Raw genomic sequence first — 18,284 nt, forward strand, 5'->3', positions numbered from 1 at the left:
TAAATATAGTTTGCTAAGTTTTTTCAAGAATGATTAATAAGTTTTCCCACATTGTGTTGCTCACCCTGGATTCGCTGTAAGCTGCACTAATAAAATGGCTGTCGGATTAGATGTTCTGTATTTATCACATTATTAAATATATTAGAAATTATACTAAATACAGCCACTACCTCCGATATTTTGTATTATTACTAAGTAGTTTTTCATCACAAGATGCGATGATTAATGGTTGTATACATGTTAATATTGATGTTGAAAATTTTACCATTCAAAATCGCAATCAGTTTCCTCGGTTTGATATATTTTTTCTCTCGGTATATAGCTACAGCTAGCTGCTGATGTACATAAATGATCTTGTTTGAAGGCGAGTCACACAAACTATTTCAGTTACATTATCAGGCATTTTTCTTGCTTTTTGGCTTCATTAGTAGATGCCGTACTGGTTTGCAGAAAGAAATTGTGGTATTTATTGATAATAACCAACAGCTGTAGTAACATGAGTATATGTACTCATATCATTACTGTATTTACATTGTGCGTGTGATATTGGGTGTCAGTTGTTCAAAACCTATACATGGGGACAATTCCTTATAAAGTAAATACAAGTGAGAAGGAAAAACCGACGTTCAGTCACACATCCAAACATGTAGATTGAAAAAAAGCTATTATCAAGTTGTCTGTTTATAGATATAACTCTTTAATTATATTGTTTCTATGCTCTCAACTTGTATTTTAAGAGCTATATTTATGTCAAACTTTTGTGTTGATTAATCATTTCCGAACAAGTATTGTTACAATCTATAGATGATTTATGTTTACTGGTAGAACTACAATATACCGTACTTTTCGGACTATAAACCGCACCCCTATATAAGCCGCATCTGCTTTATTTTCCAAAAAACGATAATAAAACAATACATAAGCCGCACCTTTGTATAGGCCGCAGAACTCAGGACGGCTCTTTTTAACACGTCAGCAACTTTGCTGTTTAAAACGGAACAGTGTCTAACAGCACTGTTTCGTATTAACCAACGCTTTTTAACCTAGTGCCTAATGGAACAGTATCGTTTGGCATTGTTTCGTATTTTCTTGCACCGCTAAAAGCGCACTAACCATAGATTATGGTTAATGCACCCTAGCGGTGAGAAAAAAGCCACAGAAAAGCCACACACTTATATAAGCCGCATGGCTCAAATCGTCAGAAAAAAGTAGCGGCTAATAGTCCGAAAAGTACGGTAATTCCATTTCTTCCTAATCAATGAAATACTTGTTTTTTTTATTTTGTTGTTACGAATATTATGGCGGTTCAATGTGATGTGGGAGATTCTCCGATGTAATACCTATTTGCACAATTATTCTGGAATGTTAGGAGGCAGTTGATGGCACAATTGTCAGAGTGTCTACCATGCTGAAAGTTGCAAGTTTCAATCCTTTACTAAGCAATCGTTTTCTCAACCTCCAACTGTGTTTCACATGGACAGACTCTGCTCTTATTGCAATAAAGACTGTTGGGAGATGTGCAGGCGTTGACTTGGGGTTTAGAGCTCCGGAAATTCTGAAATAGCATGTCGAAGTTTGGTTTTTTTCAAAAGCCAGAATTAAATATGAGAATTTTATTCTTAAATTGTTCCGTCTGTCCTAATTTACTGCAGATCAGTCTGTCTGTCACTGCTACGAGTAGGAATGCTCATGTTGAGTAGTGATTCAGTGCGAGATCGAAAGGAATACTATAATGTTCTAAAGTTTGTAAAACCATGATTTGATCCTTTAGACCAAATTAATAAACTTGGGTGGATTTTACCCTGTTTTGTCCTTTTTTCATTCTAGTTACTACTGCAATGTCTGCGATTGTGTCGTCAAGGACTCCATCAACTATCTTGATCACATTAATGGAAAGAAACGTAAGTTTGCAATTCTGCATGACATATCACCAGTTAAACCCGAGTTCGTTATCTGATGTGTCTTTAGTACTTCATGTTAGGCAATTATCCAATTTTGGTAAGTACGCTGCACTCTACAGCCCGCTTTTCTCTTTTTAGTTTTCGTTTAACGGATTGCAGTTGGTGGCTGGCTCGTCTGGTGATGAGTCATTAAAATTCTCTAGTGTGCAGCAGTTGTTGAGCTGCTTTAGTTTGTAGCAGAACTTTGGTGGTCTGTAACGGTTGGTGGTAGTTAGTCTGTTATATTGGTTAGCTGTTAATACTGTTATGTTGGATAGCGTTATAATCTGTTATAGATAGTAACAGTCTCCTAAGGTAGATATATCATCATTGCTGATTTGTTATTTTAATTAATAATTGGCGGTGTGTGATGATAGGTAGCAGTTGGTGGTCTGTTGTGTCAAGTAATAGTAGTTGGTGGTCTGTTGTGTCAAGTAACTGTTGATGGTCTGTTGTGTCAAGTAGCTGTTGGTGGTCTGTTGTGTCGAGTAATTGTTGGTGGTCTGCTGTGTCAAGTAACTGTTGGTGGTCTGTTGTGTCAAGTAACTGTTAGTGTTCTGTTGTGTCGAGTAACTGTTGGTGGTGTGTTGTGTCAAGTAACTGCTGATGGTCTGTTGTGTCGAGTAACTGTTGGTGGTCTGTTGTGTCAAGTAACTGTTGGTGGTCTGTTGTGTCGGGTATCAAGTAGATGGTTCGTTATATTAGTGGCTTTAGGAGGCACTTGTTCCTAAAGTACTTCAGATGGCTGAGTTGGATGCAGGAGGTGTGTGTCAAGATGCTGGTCTGCAGGAACCTCATCAGCAATAAAAGGGGAATGCTCACCGATTTAATGTCTATGTAAACAGAGTCTGGTTAAGCGTTTCATTCATCAATCCCCATTCGTAGCTCTATTAATAAACATAATATTTGCCTATAATACCTTCACTTCTTCATAATCTCATCAGCTTTTCGATAGTCTTAATAGCCTGTGATTATACTCGCAGCCACTCCTTACTTCTGACACGCTAATTGCTATGCAAACATCCTAGCATTCATTGATGAGTAGAGTGGGTGTGTTTTGGCAGTTTTATTGTGGCGCTCAACTGTGGGTTTTTCATGTCGCCACAATTTGCTGGAACTGTATTTTGGAGTGATCAATAGTAATAGAACGCAAGAAAATTTGTGGATTTTCTTATTTATGCCCTGAGTTGATAGCAACCCTCTTCAATGACTGAGATCGAATGGTATTGAATAGTTTTTTTTGATTGGATAATAACCTTCTTACTCCCTTTGCGATTGGATAGTAACTTACTCAGCTGCACAGCTGTTACAAGCACACGCTGCGATCAACTAAAAACCTTCATCGTATTACCTGCATATTGATAAAGTATACAAATTATTTCAAGTTATTTTTGTTGGTGTAGAGTTATAATATGAAATCATATCGTATCAGTTGATGTAGCATATTTACTAATATAAGTTATATCGTTACGGTGCGTAGATGTATGTCACTTTGTCGTCCAGCAATAAAGCACGGCGCTGTTCATGTGGTGCAAGAACTCAACAAAGAGTCTCTATGCTTTGGAATTACTCTAGTTATGATGGTCATGGCCTTTCTATATTAACTTAGAATTTTAAATTCTATCCTCGGTTGATACTTCTAGTACCCATTTGAAAAAATGGCCTAGATAAACACTTCTCACCACTTGTCTGGCTTTTTAAAACTTCAAAAATCTAATCGGCCCTTAAATTACCCCTTTTTGCTATAGAAACAATCTCTACCTATACATTAATGAGTTCTTAATGAATGAGAATTGTATGACCGGTTAATGAAGACTTGAGCAGAACGAGTCTTAGAACATTTGCACTTGTGACACACCAGAGTAATTCGACATACAGAGTTGTCTGCTCTCCCCAAATAGGAGTTACAACAAAAGATGAGCAAATTCTTTGTTTGTTGTTTTGTGAATAGCAATGGAAATTAGTTGTGATATAGATGTGTCCCCCCCCTTCCCCGGTCACCTAACTGTTAGCTAAATATTCTGAAATGCACTCGAGCTGTGGGCTATCTCTATTTTGTTAGTTGTTAGACATTTGTAGAGCTGAGTATAAATGCTTCAGGGAATTAATAGGCTAGTACATGAGCATTATTGTTAGGATACCATCTATTCTAATTCCAGTCCATAAGAACCATGGATGTTTATTTACCCGCTCTCTTATGCTGCTGGGTGGAATTAGCTTGGCAGCTAGATGACACTGATTGGTCAAGGGCCCGCGCAGTCCGTTATTGGCTCTATTAATGAGTGGTATTTCTCTCCGATGCTCAGACACAAACTGGTGTGGGTGTGCGGTGCAGGTGTGTATACTGCAGGTGTATGTAAGACGGGCGTGTGTAAGACGAGCGTGTGTGATTCAGGTGTGTACCCATCGGCTGTGTATCGTAACTAGGAAAGGCATCCTCAGTTCCTGTGCCCACTAAAATGTCATCACAACAAAGGAAGGTTTTGCGGCCTGGTCATATATATGTGAATATATGTATGTTCACCTCTAATCTGTTAACAGCCGGTTAAATGTGGGGGCTAGGGTTATTTTTTGGAAATGGTATTTGAATATTGCGACAGTGGAATTGTTTTGGTGGGTTTATTGGTGACATTTAGTTTCGTTTTTTAGGGTTTTAAAGGATCAGTCTGATGTCTTTTATTTCCCCTTTCTTGTTATTTAAAAATCTTATTTCTTTTAATTGAAGCCTACAAAAGCATGCAGACATTCCGAAATGTTACGACTGGCGTATGTCCTTCGTAGCTGCCTGCTTCCTTGTTAAAGATTAACTTACACAACATTTTAGTAAATTTTATCAAAAAGTATCAACAAACTTTCATCATTTGCGATTGTTTTTGATATCTGATGTGACCTAATTGCCTGGATGTTTCAATATCAAAACCAATAGAACTGGATCGCGGCTTAAATGAGTTGAAGAAAAATACGTCACTAAAATGACATCACTAGTTAAAAGTTAAAAATATTTTGCAAGTTTACTTTCAAGTTATTATAAATCTTGAGTGCTACTATAAAGTGAGGTCAATCACACTATAGTGTGAAGTATATCTCCCGTTAGTACTATAGAGTGAGATTTACCTCCCGTTAGTACGATAGTGTGAAATATACTTCTGGATTGTTCATTCCTCATAGATAGAACACATCTCAAACATTTTTTTAAGCAATAAACAATTAATTTGTACATATCTTAGAAATGATTTGTAAAATCAATTAGATTTCTAATTATATTTAAACAGAAACAAAAGTAAAGATAAGCATTATCTCATGTTTTTCTATATACAGTGTATTTATTCTAGCGATGCACTCTTCGTCCATCTTCTGTAATATCTCTTTTAGGTCGAGAGAAAACTGTTTTAGTAGTTCCATTTGCTTCCATTTATATTGGCGGGGTCACACTTGTTGATGAATTTGGACGTAATGGTTTTGCCAGTTGGCTATAAAATTTTCCTGCCTCCTTTTCAATTAGGTAACTTGTTACCTAATTGATTTTGGCCACGGTGGTAGACCTCACCATTCATCTGGTCAAGCTACATATGGTGGTAAACCTCACGCTATAGTAGCATCAGATCTTGTATCACCAAATACTTACCCACGCTTGATCTCTCATACACTTGCTCTCTCACTACATACTGACCAGTACTTTGGCCACTTGACCTAATCCTAGAAAAACAACTCAGCAGTCTATTAAGGGCATAAGCCTGTTCTTACTAGTCATAATCTGCCAGGTTATAAGCTGCTGTCTAGTTTATCCAAACCACTCCACCGCTATAAGAGTTAGTTTAGTGATTAGGGTTTATACAAGACAGGGGAGCATCAATATGACGTAAGTTCTAAGCCCACAGGCTCTGTTGTTTTCCTTAGAACGAATTCTTACTGCCCCTCTAGCCTACAATTCCCCAGGGCTATACACTTTTGACTCTGGCCTTCCATCTTCTAGGACCTAAGGCCAAACACTCCCGACTCTAACTTACAACTGCCAGGGCTATACACTACTGACTGCGGCCTACCACACCCCAGGGCTATATACCCTCCGGACTCTAGCCCACTACCCGCATGGTTATACACTCCTGACTTTGTTTTATCCCCCAGGGCTATACCACCTGACTTTGGTTTACCCTTCTATGCTATACACTCTTGACTCTGGTTGCCCATTTCCCAGGGCTATACACTACTAACTAGACCGTTTTATTTCTGGTATAACTGATTTAGGTTCTGTGAATATGTACTAGCATGAACACCCTACTGCGGATATAACTGGTGTAGGTTTATTCAATGCACCCAAAATACGTCTAAACAAAGTTGCCGTAATACCAAAGATATCTTTTCGCATCATCTATTACAAATGAGCAGCATTTCTATCAGTTTCTTTATTTGAAAAATCTAGAATTTCACCGATTCATACATTTTACAAATTTTGAATTTCTCTCTTAGCCTTCCATACTTGAAGACTCTAATCCATTGATTACGCATAACTCAGGTTATTCCTTGATGGCCCTACCATTTCCACCTTCCTCTACATCTGGTCATCGGCGATCATGTTTCATGCGTTGGCAGTATGAAACACTGTTGTCAGCTAACCTGACAAATAAGCATATTTAACCACTTGAAATCAAGTCTCAAGCAACACCTCCTTGAATCACTCCAATAGTTTTAAGATATTTCTTTTATCTGAATAAATTGAGAAACTGCTAACCTAAGCCCAAGGCCATGACTAGCTATGCTACTGCTCATGTGGGTCCTCATTGTGCCTTCTTTTTCTTCTATTTCTCAATGTTAGGTTCTCTTTTCAATGAAATAAAACAAAGGTAAGAACTAATTATTATTCTGCATTTGAGTTCTGTATAAAACTTACTGTCGGCACTTGTTTCTTCATTGATCCTAAACTGAACAGCAAATACCGTAAAACCTCCAATTGAACGCCACGGCGCATATTTTTCTATATTCATAAATAGAGGTGGCGATCAATTAGAGGTTTTATTGTAAGTTGCACCTTAACAGTAGGTTATATAAGTTATTAGAAAGCAGCCAGGGCCTAGTGGTGTAGAGCCCCCCCCCTCCCCCCCCCGACCTGCAAACAACCCCAATTGGTGGTGACAGGAATGACATCCAACTTTAAATTACTCTCCGCAATATGTCATGTCTCCACTCATCACGATTGTCCTGCTATTGAACTCAGACTTGTCCAGCCAAGATTACAGAGCCCTTGTTTGCACAAGCGGACATCATAGTCGTTCTTTGAGGGATTGCTCGCGCTAAAAATCATTTCTCTAACCAGTTGAAAAAGTGGTCTAATATTGAGATATTTCTTAATTTTAATATTCATCTTTCTATAGTTGTAAAACAATAATTTTATAGCTGTTTTACTCGGATATACCTACCACACCACATATATGTTTAAATGTTTGTAGTAAGATTGACTTGTACTAGTGCAGCGCCATTATACCTAGATGCCGTCAGTCATTTAGTTTATATGGAGAAGAGGATTTCATATTAACTATCACTTTGACAGTTATATGAATACATGACAGTTGGTATCGCAAAGTATCGTAGCATAGTTCATCCCTTAGAAACAAAGTGACAGCATGTAATATCATATTATCAGCTTCCGTATGCACAGGGCATATCCCAACCCACCCCGTCTCACCCTTACACTGCTTGCTATTTTGTAGCTCTGTAGTGGTTGGAAAATCCATTTTCTACTTTGAAAACCTTCTATGAACAAAAATTGTTTTGCTCAAAAATTAGCATCATACGGTAGATGGAATTGGTGCAATTGTAACTTGATGAATCTATAGAGATGACCACAGATGAACATATATATCAATAGAGTTAATTTAGGAATACATGTAGGATGATACATTCTTAGAGCTGATGTAAGAATAGCTTTATATATTCATAGATTTAACTTGGTCCTGAGGAATTTTCATAGATTTAACATACCAATACCTTGTCAGTCTGAAGTACATGTTGAGTTCCATAGAGCTATTAGAGGAACGGCATTGTTTTCTCAGAGTTGATCCATTCTAACGTATGTTAACAATTGTGTAACGCATAAACAGAATAAACTTAACCACAGTGTGTTGTTAGATAAATTAAACTCCATGAAAAACTTGATGCGATTTTAGATCAAAGGAACCTTGGCATGTCTATGAAGGTTGAAAGGTCGTCATTAGACCAGGTCAAGGCAAGGTTTGATATGAACAAAAGAAAGCAGGAGGAGAAGAAGAAAGAATATGATTTTGGAGAGCGGATGAAGGAGCTACAAGAAGAGGTATTTCTCTAAAGATTAGACTCAGTTCCTTCCCTCTCTAATCAGACTTAGATTCTTGTGTATACCTAAATATTACACTTGTTCCTGCACTCGGCCCTGTACATATCTCTATCATTTTCCACAAATCTATCTGATCCTGTTTAAACTTCCTGCTTATGCAAACTTTTTCGTGTCTGCAGACTATCTTTTTCATTTTTGTCATTTGTCTTATTAATTCCTGTTTTTTATTAGTACTCACTAGCACTCTGGCGGTTTAATGTGCTGTGAAAGATCATCAGGTGTAGTAACTATACGTACAGATATTCCACAGTGTCAACAGATGCTCGAGTAGTGCAGTTGTTAGAGTGTCAGTCTACCATGCTCAGAGTCGGGAGTTCAAATCCTGGGTGATGTAATGTTTTTCCTAATTTCTTGCCGTGGTTCAAACAGACAGACAGACAAGCCTCTTATTTAGTACCCTTGCCAGTTTCGAGCACTATGAGAGAGTCATGAGTAATCAGTATATGGAGAATTCTCCAGTTTATCGTTACAGCTCAATCGGATGTCACGGGTTCGATTCCCATGCGAAGTGATCTCAGTTTTTTCGCTCTTTCTCTCTCTCTCGGTTTTCTCTCTCTTTAACTTGATAACACCTAATATTTGTCAGGAACGCGTATCAATAATCATGACTTTTGAACCACACGGTCTATAGAAAGTATTTTCATACCAAATTAATTATCATGAAATTTTACATTAGCTGATGCCATAAAAGTATCACAAATATGTTACACAATGACATTAAACTCTCTTCTTTGGTCATTTTCGAAAAGATTGTGAGCATATTTGAGTCAGACAATTTATCAATATTATTACATTTTAGGGCATTATTTTTGCTGATAAAATGTGAATAATAATTCTCAGGAGTACTATTGTTCAATAACAACCACCCAAAGTCCATAGATCTAAAATTGGTTAAAAAATAATCAATTGTGATAAAAAATAAAAAATTTCGCAAATCGAAACTACGCTCAAGATGGATTGCTAACAATTTCTTTATTTGCTCAAAGCATGATGCAATGCATGCAGATAAATGTTTTTTTTTCCGTTTACATACTGATGTTATAAAGTAATTCAGTAGTGTAATAGTTGGCGTGCTGAACTGTATATTGGAGTATCCGAGTTCATTTCCTGCACGAGGCAATTTTATTCCTAACGCTGTTGACGTGACTTCTGACAGGCGGATATCGTTATATTTAGTATGAATGTTCTGCATTGCACAGGTAATAAAAACAGTGTATAAACATTACATTACATATAAACTACACTACCTTTACACCACCTGTAACTGTTTATAAGCTGTTTTTATTACTCGTGGAGTGCTGGGCATTCATCTCGTGAGGCCATCTAGTAATTGTTCCATGTGACACAACGTTGTTATGCATATTTTAACCGGCGTAATGAATATCTTCACTATTATTGATATGTATGCTCAGTTCAAGTCCAATGGGAAAACTCCAATCTCCAGAGCTGGAGGTTCTGAGATCGAATCCTCTGCGTGGCGGATTTTTCATTACTAAAACTTCATTGCTGTAACTGGACAGACAACCGATCAAATTTGTATATATATACTAGTATATATATTTAACTAGTATATATACTAGTTAAATGCCTGGCGGTGCGAGGGTAGTAAAAAAGTCTTTGCATCGAAAATTTATTTTTATCTAACACATAACAACATTTGCCATTCTCACTTTATAACCTCATGAGCAAAGTGTTTTGTGCAGTTTAAATAACTTAAGAAAAAGAATAAAACTACTGTAAAGGTTTTCAAACTTTATCAAACAACTGTAACTTTTAAATTTTATATCATGAAACAAGTATTTTGTTGAAATTAATTAAGAGAAAAAGTAAAACAACTGTAAAGGTGTTTCAATGTAAATGTGAAATAATTAGCAAGTAATGGCTAAATAAAGTATTTTTGCTACGATTCCGATAAAAAATTATTTGGCATACAATTATAGGATTTTAATTCGTTTCAGTGTTGGCATCCCAAGGCGTAAATATTGAATAGAGTGATATAGACACCCAAAGTAATTATCTAATGCAAACACTCCATAGTAAAAATCATCGCATTTTGATATATTTACTGTACATATTAAAATTAGTAACAAAACAATACATTAACGTTAGTAGCTATAGTTACCTACAGTAACTTTAGTTTATTTAGTGGTTATGATCTGCAATTAAATGTAACATTACCATGTACTACACGCAGTATGTAGCTAAGCTTATGTACATATTTTACTAAACTTTGCCACAGGCTAAAAGTTTATTACTCATCTGTTTTCAAATTCATTTTTACTATACCTTACAACGAATGACGCTAAACTGAGCTAGCGAGCATCGTATATCTCTTTCAGGCGTTGTGGGAGGGATTCTGGCGACTAGCACATCGGCATTTTTGTTATTTCATTGCTTCAATATACCGACTGCCAAATTCAATTTTGAGAGAAATTTTTGTTGGTATAGAAGATATGGTGGTAAAAAGTAGAAAAATATTTGTTCTTATCGTCGTAGCCTCACTGGAAAAAAATTTAGTCAAAACAACCATCGTTTTTCATATTGTAAGACGAAAAGTATCTTATATTAGGGGCATCGTAACCCGAGGGCGCACTGTATTAATTAATAGTTTAGCGTGTGCGGTCGCGAAAAGGCACTACAGTATATAATAAGAGCGATGGAGGTGATAAGTATGGATTAGTCTTGTGGTTACGTGCACTTGCTAGTAGACGGACGATTTGAATGTAGCGAGTTCAATTACAGTATGAAGGACAGACCAATGACAGACAGACAAACATTGAGATTTATATAGGTTGTATATCGTATATGGGTAAGAATTTTTATTATGAGAATCGCTAGATTTCGAAAACTCCTATTAAGATTTGACTAAAAATGTACTGTAATGTGTAATTTCCATACAAAGTTCTATATTTTCATAATCTCAACCATTTTTTTTATCATAAACTGTATGATATAAGAAATATTAATTAAAAAATAAAATTGAAATAATTGTTTTGTTGGTTATTAAGGTCACAATGGTCAGAAGTATGATTCAGGTTAATCGTTGTTGTTCTCGGAATAAAGAGAAAATAAAAATTTCAAATTCTTTCGCGCACCAATATTACCGTTATTAACACCTGCAAAACAGTGTCATGCTGGTCATTAACATTGCCGCTATAATAATAGGCTCGCTTGTAAAAATTATTATAATTACCTCACCACTCCATCCAGACAAATTTAGTAAAATAGAAATATATATTTTAAAAATAATAATTGGTCTTGAAACACCAGAGTTGCAAAAAATTTTACATCATGAATGTGATACTCTAATTCAACTATGATTATTGCGTTATCAGCGCTAATTTAAATTGATGATGGTCTCCTACTTCAACAATGGAAAAATACTTTATTCGCAAAATGGAAAATGCTGATAATTGTAACAGAGATATTTGTAAAATGCTCCCTGTTGGTTTCCATAACAATGACTAGCATCACGCCTTTTTAAATATAGTAACACTACTGAGGGTAGGTATGAGCATGGACACCGTCACAGTCGTTACTTTTTAGTGTGCGTATAACTACATCTCCGTTAGCGATTTGTGCTGTAAACAAATACCTAGACCAGTAGTATTTTTTTACATCGATATCTTATATAATATACTGTAAACTATGTGCTTGTCGTATGATTAGGTTAATGATCTTCCGAAATACTCTTGTCACTTGGTATTTTCTTCTAAATAACGATCGTCGATAGATAGTAACTAGTAAGATAGTAAATAATGATAAAGCAAACAAAAAACACTAATTAATTTTGTTTTTAACAATATGATTATAAATATTATATTATTTCTAAATTATAGTGTTTTTATTTTACATGAAATTGAATGGTATTTTTAAATCTAAAAATCTAAAAAGTTCTAATTTAAAAAGATTTTTTATTTTTAACATATAATGTGTTACATTATATTTATTGCTTATTTGATTTTAAATTACAGTTACCATTTTACTATCTAAATAGCTATTATTATGGTAATTATAAATATGAAATAATACTATTAATACTAGATATATTATTAGTTAATATTAATAATACAACACCACATTAAATTTTAAAATATAACTTGGGCTCAGATTACATCTGCTTATAGTAAATATTTACTGTTCATATTCTATAAAATATATGTTATTAGTGTTTCAAATGTTAGTTATTAGCAGTTTAACCAGTCACAAGAAGAGTTGCTAATTTTTAGTTGGTGGAATTGGTAAAATTTAAATTTTGAATAAAATGAATTAAATTAGATAGCTTTATTGGCTGCAGCATCTGTATATTGATACAATTTCATTGGAATTAAATATCTTTTAATTTAATAATGAATATGGTGTTAATTTCTATACATCAACTAACCGCTAATGTTTTACTTAGAACAGTTTAGGAATAAAGTATTGTGATAGCTATGCAGGCCACCCGGTATAATACTCTACTGGTGCTACTAATATATGCCATTTCAAATAGGTCTTTAAGAAAAATGCCACCTAAATTGAAAAAAGGCAAAGTTTCGCAAAAAAAAAAAACAAACAAAGCAAAGGCTGAAAACAGTCAGTTGTGTCGTAATTACTGTTACAATATGACAGAGGAGTAGAGACAAGCTAAGATAGATTATGTATTTAAAACGTCAAAACAATCTAGTATATTTTTGCAAGTCGGTTAACACAGTGTCACGCTAAGCTGTGCTATCAAGTTCATTAGTGCCTTATGACTATCATGTTGTATTTTTGGCGCATGCATTTGCATCCCGATGAGACGTCACAAGTTTGTCAATATATCAAGGTTCAATAGGCTGCGATTTAACAGTTTTTTCAAGCTTTTTTTTGATAATATGTTGTATTATGACAAACTAAAATTTGAGAATGCAAAAACCTTTGAAAATTCACCAAATTTTACGCAAGATTCTCATAATAAAAAATCTTACCCATGTGGTGTATATTATATTAGCATTGAGCAAAGAGTTGTCTTTAAAGTTGTCTTGGTGAATTTAATTGCTCACCTTTTGAGCTTTTGTTTGTTTAGAATCTCTAGGAAGTCGTAGAATTTCCATGATGTTTGTATTCTCTTCATCTTCTGCGGTAGTGAGGGGAAAAGACATTGTTTAAAATGCGAGTGACTCGAAATATCCTTCGTTTGTTTTCATGCCAGTGGCAGATTTGTAGATGACAGTTAAAATACGTGTAGCTCAAAAACTATCAGGTCTTTAAATATAAAATGAATGAAGCTGTTGAAGTTTTGTTAGATATGCAAGAGTTTGTCCAACTAGGCAGTCTTAAATGATTAGCAAAGTTTATTTTAATGCGTTTGAAAGCTTTGAGATGCTGATCAAAGTGGGGAAAGTCTTACAAATGTTAGTAGCCATTGATGACTGCACATCATGAAGTATATTTATGTTGTGATTTGTCTATCTTCTTTTAGGAAGAGAAACAGAAGGCTTACAGAAGAGAAAAGAGGAAAGAGAAAAAGAGACAGCACTCTTCCATCTCAGGGGAAGACGGCGGTATGGACCCTGAAATGGCGGCCTTGATGGGCTTCAGCGGTTTTGGCGGAAGCTCGAAAAACAACTGAATAAGCAGGCCACTACCCAACGCCATAGTATGGTCTGAGTCAAGCTCACGTCAGCGAATAGAATGGCGCTGTCGATCATCTCCAATAAGCAACTATACTGTTTTGTGTTGTCTTGTTGCAACTGAGCAATGTACAGACACGCTCTTATTTGTATATTTTCCTTAGTTACCTATATTCATGTATGAAGCCTTATAAGAGGGGCACCTGCTGACCAGCATCATTTTTTATCGCTGTCATATATTCTGACACTGGTTTCGAATTAAGCTTGTATACGAGTAAACTGTAAACTTGTAAACTGTAAACGAGTAATTGTAGACTTGTATAAACTCGTATATTGCTACAGTTTCAACCTAACACAACAGACTCATTGTGATTTATATATTTCTGAAAACCTTGGCATTCAATTATCTTATCTTATTACAAACTTTGGCATACAAGAATCTTCTCTGTAAAATAAGTTCCTTTCATAATTTTAATTGAAATTATTACTTTTATGTTTTCGCATTGTGTTAACTTTCGAGGCTAGCTCCAACTGAGTGCGATTTGGAAAGTGGTGTTAATCTGTGTACCTCATATAGGTCTGTCTTATCCCTCCATTCCAAATATAGTCACCATACGATGGGGTGATATGTTGCAGTATAAATATTGATATTGCATTATACGATACACTGGAGATAAGAAGGGATGCTGGTGTATTCTGAGCTCATATAATTCGCTGTATCAAGTTTCTATATTTTATAAGCTGTTTGCTTGGCTATTAGGTTAATGCTTCAGAAGAGGAAAGAGATACATGCCGTGTATTCCTTATATTTACTGGAGAAATTTCTTCTGGTAAGGAGTTTGACACACAGCAATTGAAATAAAGCCATCAATGTTGTAAGCCCTGGTAGGAAAGGACAACTCGAGTTGACAAGTTGTTTAGTCAAGCCTCTTCGGTGGTAGTCCATTCGGTTCAGCTAGCTGGAACTGAAGAGTAGAAATGCTGTGAGCCTGTATCCTCACAGCATTAAGATTACACTGGTGAAATACAGAATATTCATTGCATAAAATTTGAGATGTTGGAATAAATAGCTTGTTTATGACCATTATTTCAATAAGGTGGGGGTGGATTTATAGACCCTGAGACCGATGTCATAATTACTTTCAGTAGCTTTATAATTATATCAATAAAATCGCATTTGGTGGAACAAAACTTGGTCAAAGACCTATGAAATAAAGGAATATAAAGTTTACCGATTACAGTTGCTAACATTTACTTAACTTCTCCGCATAAAATTCTGACAGATTTTATTTTACATTTTTCTCTATTTATAACATAATTTTGAAAGGTTTCCCAAGCAGCAGCAATACCACCATGCTATCAGCAGCCTATTACCAAGGAATGCTCACGCTGATTCTTGATTTTCGACATTTCTGTCATCAGCTAGAGTTTTATATTTTGATACACTTTCTTATGTTAGACTTGCAGGAAGCCCGGCGATGCCCAGGATCTTTATTATATTCTATCAGGTAGCCAGCAGGTAGGTGTCTAAGAGGCTGGTTCTGAAGAACTAGATGGAGTTTTAAGGTAAAATATTTTTAGTGAGCTGGCAGTAGGCCAGGAATATTCGTGTGAAGTATGGATGGAATCGGCCTGCAATATGGGGATGCGCAGCACTTACATGAACTGAGAGGCAGACACACAATAAGAAAATGGGATTAATTAGTAAAGATGCTGAATTTTTGGATATTCGAGGTCAGATTCAAAAGTTTGGATGATCTCAACTCCAAATTTAAATATAGTTATATTTGGACAAGTCATGTTCAAAGTCTTTCCTAAAAAGTTGCAATGGATATTCAAATAAATGTCTGCTTGATTGTAATCTGATAGCATTTGTCCTGCATTTTGCATGTGCGTATGTACATGTGTACGTACGTACACATGTATGTACATATGTATGTATGCATGTACATACGGGAGTATGTACATGCATACATACATGTGTATACTTGTATGTACATACATATGTAAGTATGCACATGCGTATGTTGTACATATGTATGTACAAACATATGTACATACATTTGTTTGTACGTATGTATATATGTACGTACATATGTATGCATGTACGAATGTAGATGCGTACATACATATGTATGTACATACGTATGAACATGCATACATACATATGTATGTACATATGCATGTCCATATGTATATTTATGTATTTACATATGTACATATGTATGTACATACATATGTATGTACATATGTACTTACATATGTACATTCGTACATACATTGGTAATCATCAACAAAATGATGTTTTCGCCAGACGTAAAAAATGAAGACAAAGATCAGGAACTATTGAGTAGGTTGAACAAACGTGTTTTGCAAGTTGGTAATCTAATAGTCTGGGAGATGTAAGCGAAGGCACATACGAACGAACAAATGAACGGACATATCAAGGCGGATGTAACATGTTGGTGTCACAAGATAGAAAATGATGTTTGTCATATATATGCAAGGATAATAACAAGTGTAAGTTCTGGACATCGTTTATGCAGCCTTTCGAAATGCCTAACAACTGACAATGAACAAAAAGGTGGGTAATTGTCAATGGCGATCCTACGACTCTATATACATAATTGTATCACTTTTGTCTGCAAAAGGCTGAAACATGGACATCCCTTCTCACAGTCTGCGGCTTTGTCGAAAGTTAGATTAAAAATTCTGCCATTAATAGCCTTGACCTGGTCATTCAACCCTTAGAAGTATTCACAGCTCAAGTAATAATGGAGTGGGAGTTAGGGAATGATCATTTACAGGCTACAGCTGAAGTAATTTTTTTGCGCTAAACAGTAATTTGTTGATGACTTGACCGAGAATCGCGCACTCCTAGTAATTAGTCGATCAATTATAATCAGCATATCATCAAATAGTAGATGTCCACAAGCATCACTCTCGGGCAGCTAACTAGAGGAATCCGCTTAGTACGTTACAGTATAAATAGGATGAGTATAGAAACACCAGCTAGCCACTAGGCACATGCCGCAGGTGCCCTCTATAGCCTCATTGTATGCCTGTTTACACTGCACTTCTTTTATTAGCTTCTTTTATGCTAATCTTGAAACAAGATGCTGACTTGCCGCAAGCGGTGAGAATAACTATGGCAGCTAGTGTACTTTAACTAAAACTTCTTACCTAGAATTCTTAAATTTATTATTTTAAAACAAGAAAAAACTTTAGAATTGTTGTTTTGTACACAAACTTTTGTGTACAAAAGTTTGTGTACAAAATTTGTGTACAAGATTTTGTGTCTTACTGTTGCATCATCACACTAGAATCAAGCAAAATTTTGGTGTATTAATAATCTAAAAAATACAATTTTAGTTTACTGCGCTCTTTAGCATTTAGATATGCTTCCGAAGTATGTGATATATAAAGTATGAGCACATTCTTGGAGCAACATTCCGACACCGTCAATATAAACCTACTGGTGTGATTACAAACAAAAACACAAAAATTTAAATGCTAGCTTAAAAGACAGGACATTTTATGAATAGAGTTTGCAGATTTAAAGCAATTTTATGGGTTGCTACTGTTGCTACTGTTGCTGATTTTGCTACCGTTGCTACCGTTGCTGATGTTGCTACTGTTGCTACTGTTGCTACGGTTGCTACTGTTGCTACTGTTGCTACTGTTGCTACTGTTGCTACTGTTGCTACTGTTGCTACTGTTGCTACTGTTGCTACTGTTGCTGATGTTGCTACTGTTGCTACTGGGTGCAAAATGTTAATTTGTAGACCTCTTGAAAACTATTGAGCAGTTTCTTTCATGTTCTACTGATGTGCGTATTTATTATAAAATGTGTGTCTTTGAACTTGTTTAGCTTTAAAGTTCTCATTGCTGCAAAGCATGCAAAACAAGCAAGCATGTACTTAACAAGCGAGTAGAAGTCAACTCTCTGTATTATTTTAAAAGTACCTTTTGATTGCAAAAACACAAAACATTTGAAACAAAGATTTTTAAGAAACTAGAAAATCTTAGTTTTAGTCTTACCTAAAAGTGTCTTATGTCATAATCTTAAATTATGTTTATTAAATATTTCAAAAGTTTTCTTACAAAGCTGCAGAAGTGGTGTCTAATTATTTTGTCAGGTTTTTGTAAACATCATCTCCCTTTGCACATAAATCATTTAAAAATAGACTTATATAAAATTTTCATAAGTTTTATCAAAAAGTATCAGTGTTTTTTATCATTTGCTATTGTTTTTTTTATGTATGAAGTAATCTGACTGCCAGGATGGTTCAAGATTAAAATCAACAAAACTTGATTGTGGTAAAAATGCTCAGAAGACATCACATCATAAAATGATGTTACAAGCGGCGCTATTACCTGTTT

General features: G+C 35.3%; 1 protein-coding gene across 1 annotated transcript in view; it reads left to right on the forward strand.

Annotated features, from left to right (window-relative positions):
• LOC137405683 (zinc finger matrin-type protein 2-like) overlaps positions 1 to 14,527 on the forward strand; it is a 30,703-nt gene extending 16,176 nt beyond the window's left edge. The window contains exons 4-6 of the mRNA XM_068092025.1: positions 1,828 to 1,901; positions 8,102 to 8,247; positions 13,751 to 14,527. Coding sequence (XP_067948126.1) covers positions 1,828 to 1,901; positions 8,102 to 8,247; positions 13,751 to 13,900 — 370 coding nt within the window. The 3' untranslated portion in view covers positions 13,901 to 14,527. The remainder of the gene's footprint in view (positions 1 to 1,827; positions 1,902 to 8,101; positions 8,248 to 13,750) is intronic.
• The last annotated feature ends 3,757 nt before the right edge of the window (positions 14,528 to 18,284 follow it).

Source organism: Watersipora subatra, chromosome 10 (assembly GCF_963576615.1).
Source record: "Watersipora subatra chromosome 10, tzWatSuba1.1, whole genome shotgun sequence".
Taxonomy (NCBI): Eukaryota; Metazoa; Bryozoa; class Gymnolaemata; order Cheilostomatida; family Watersiporidae; genus Watersipora; species Watersipora subatra.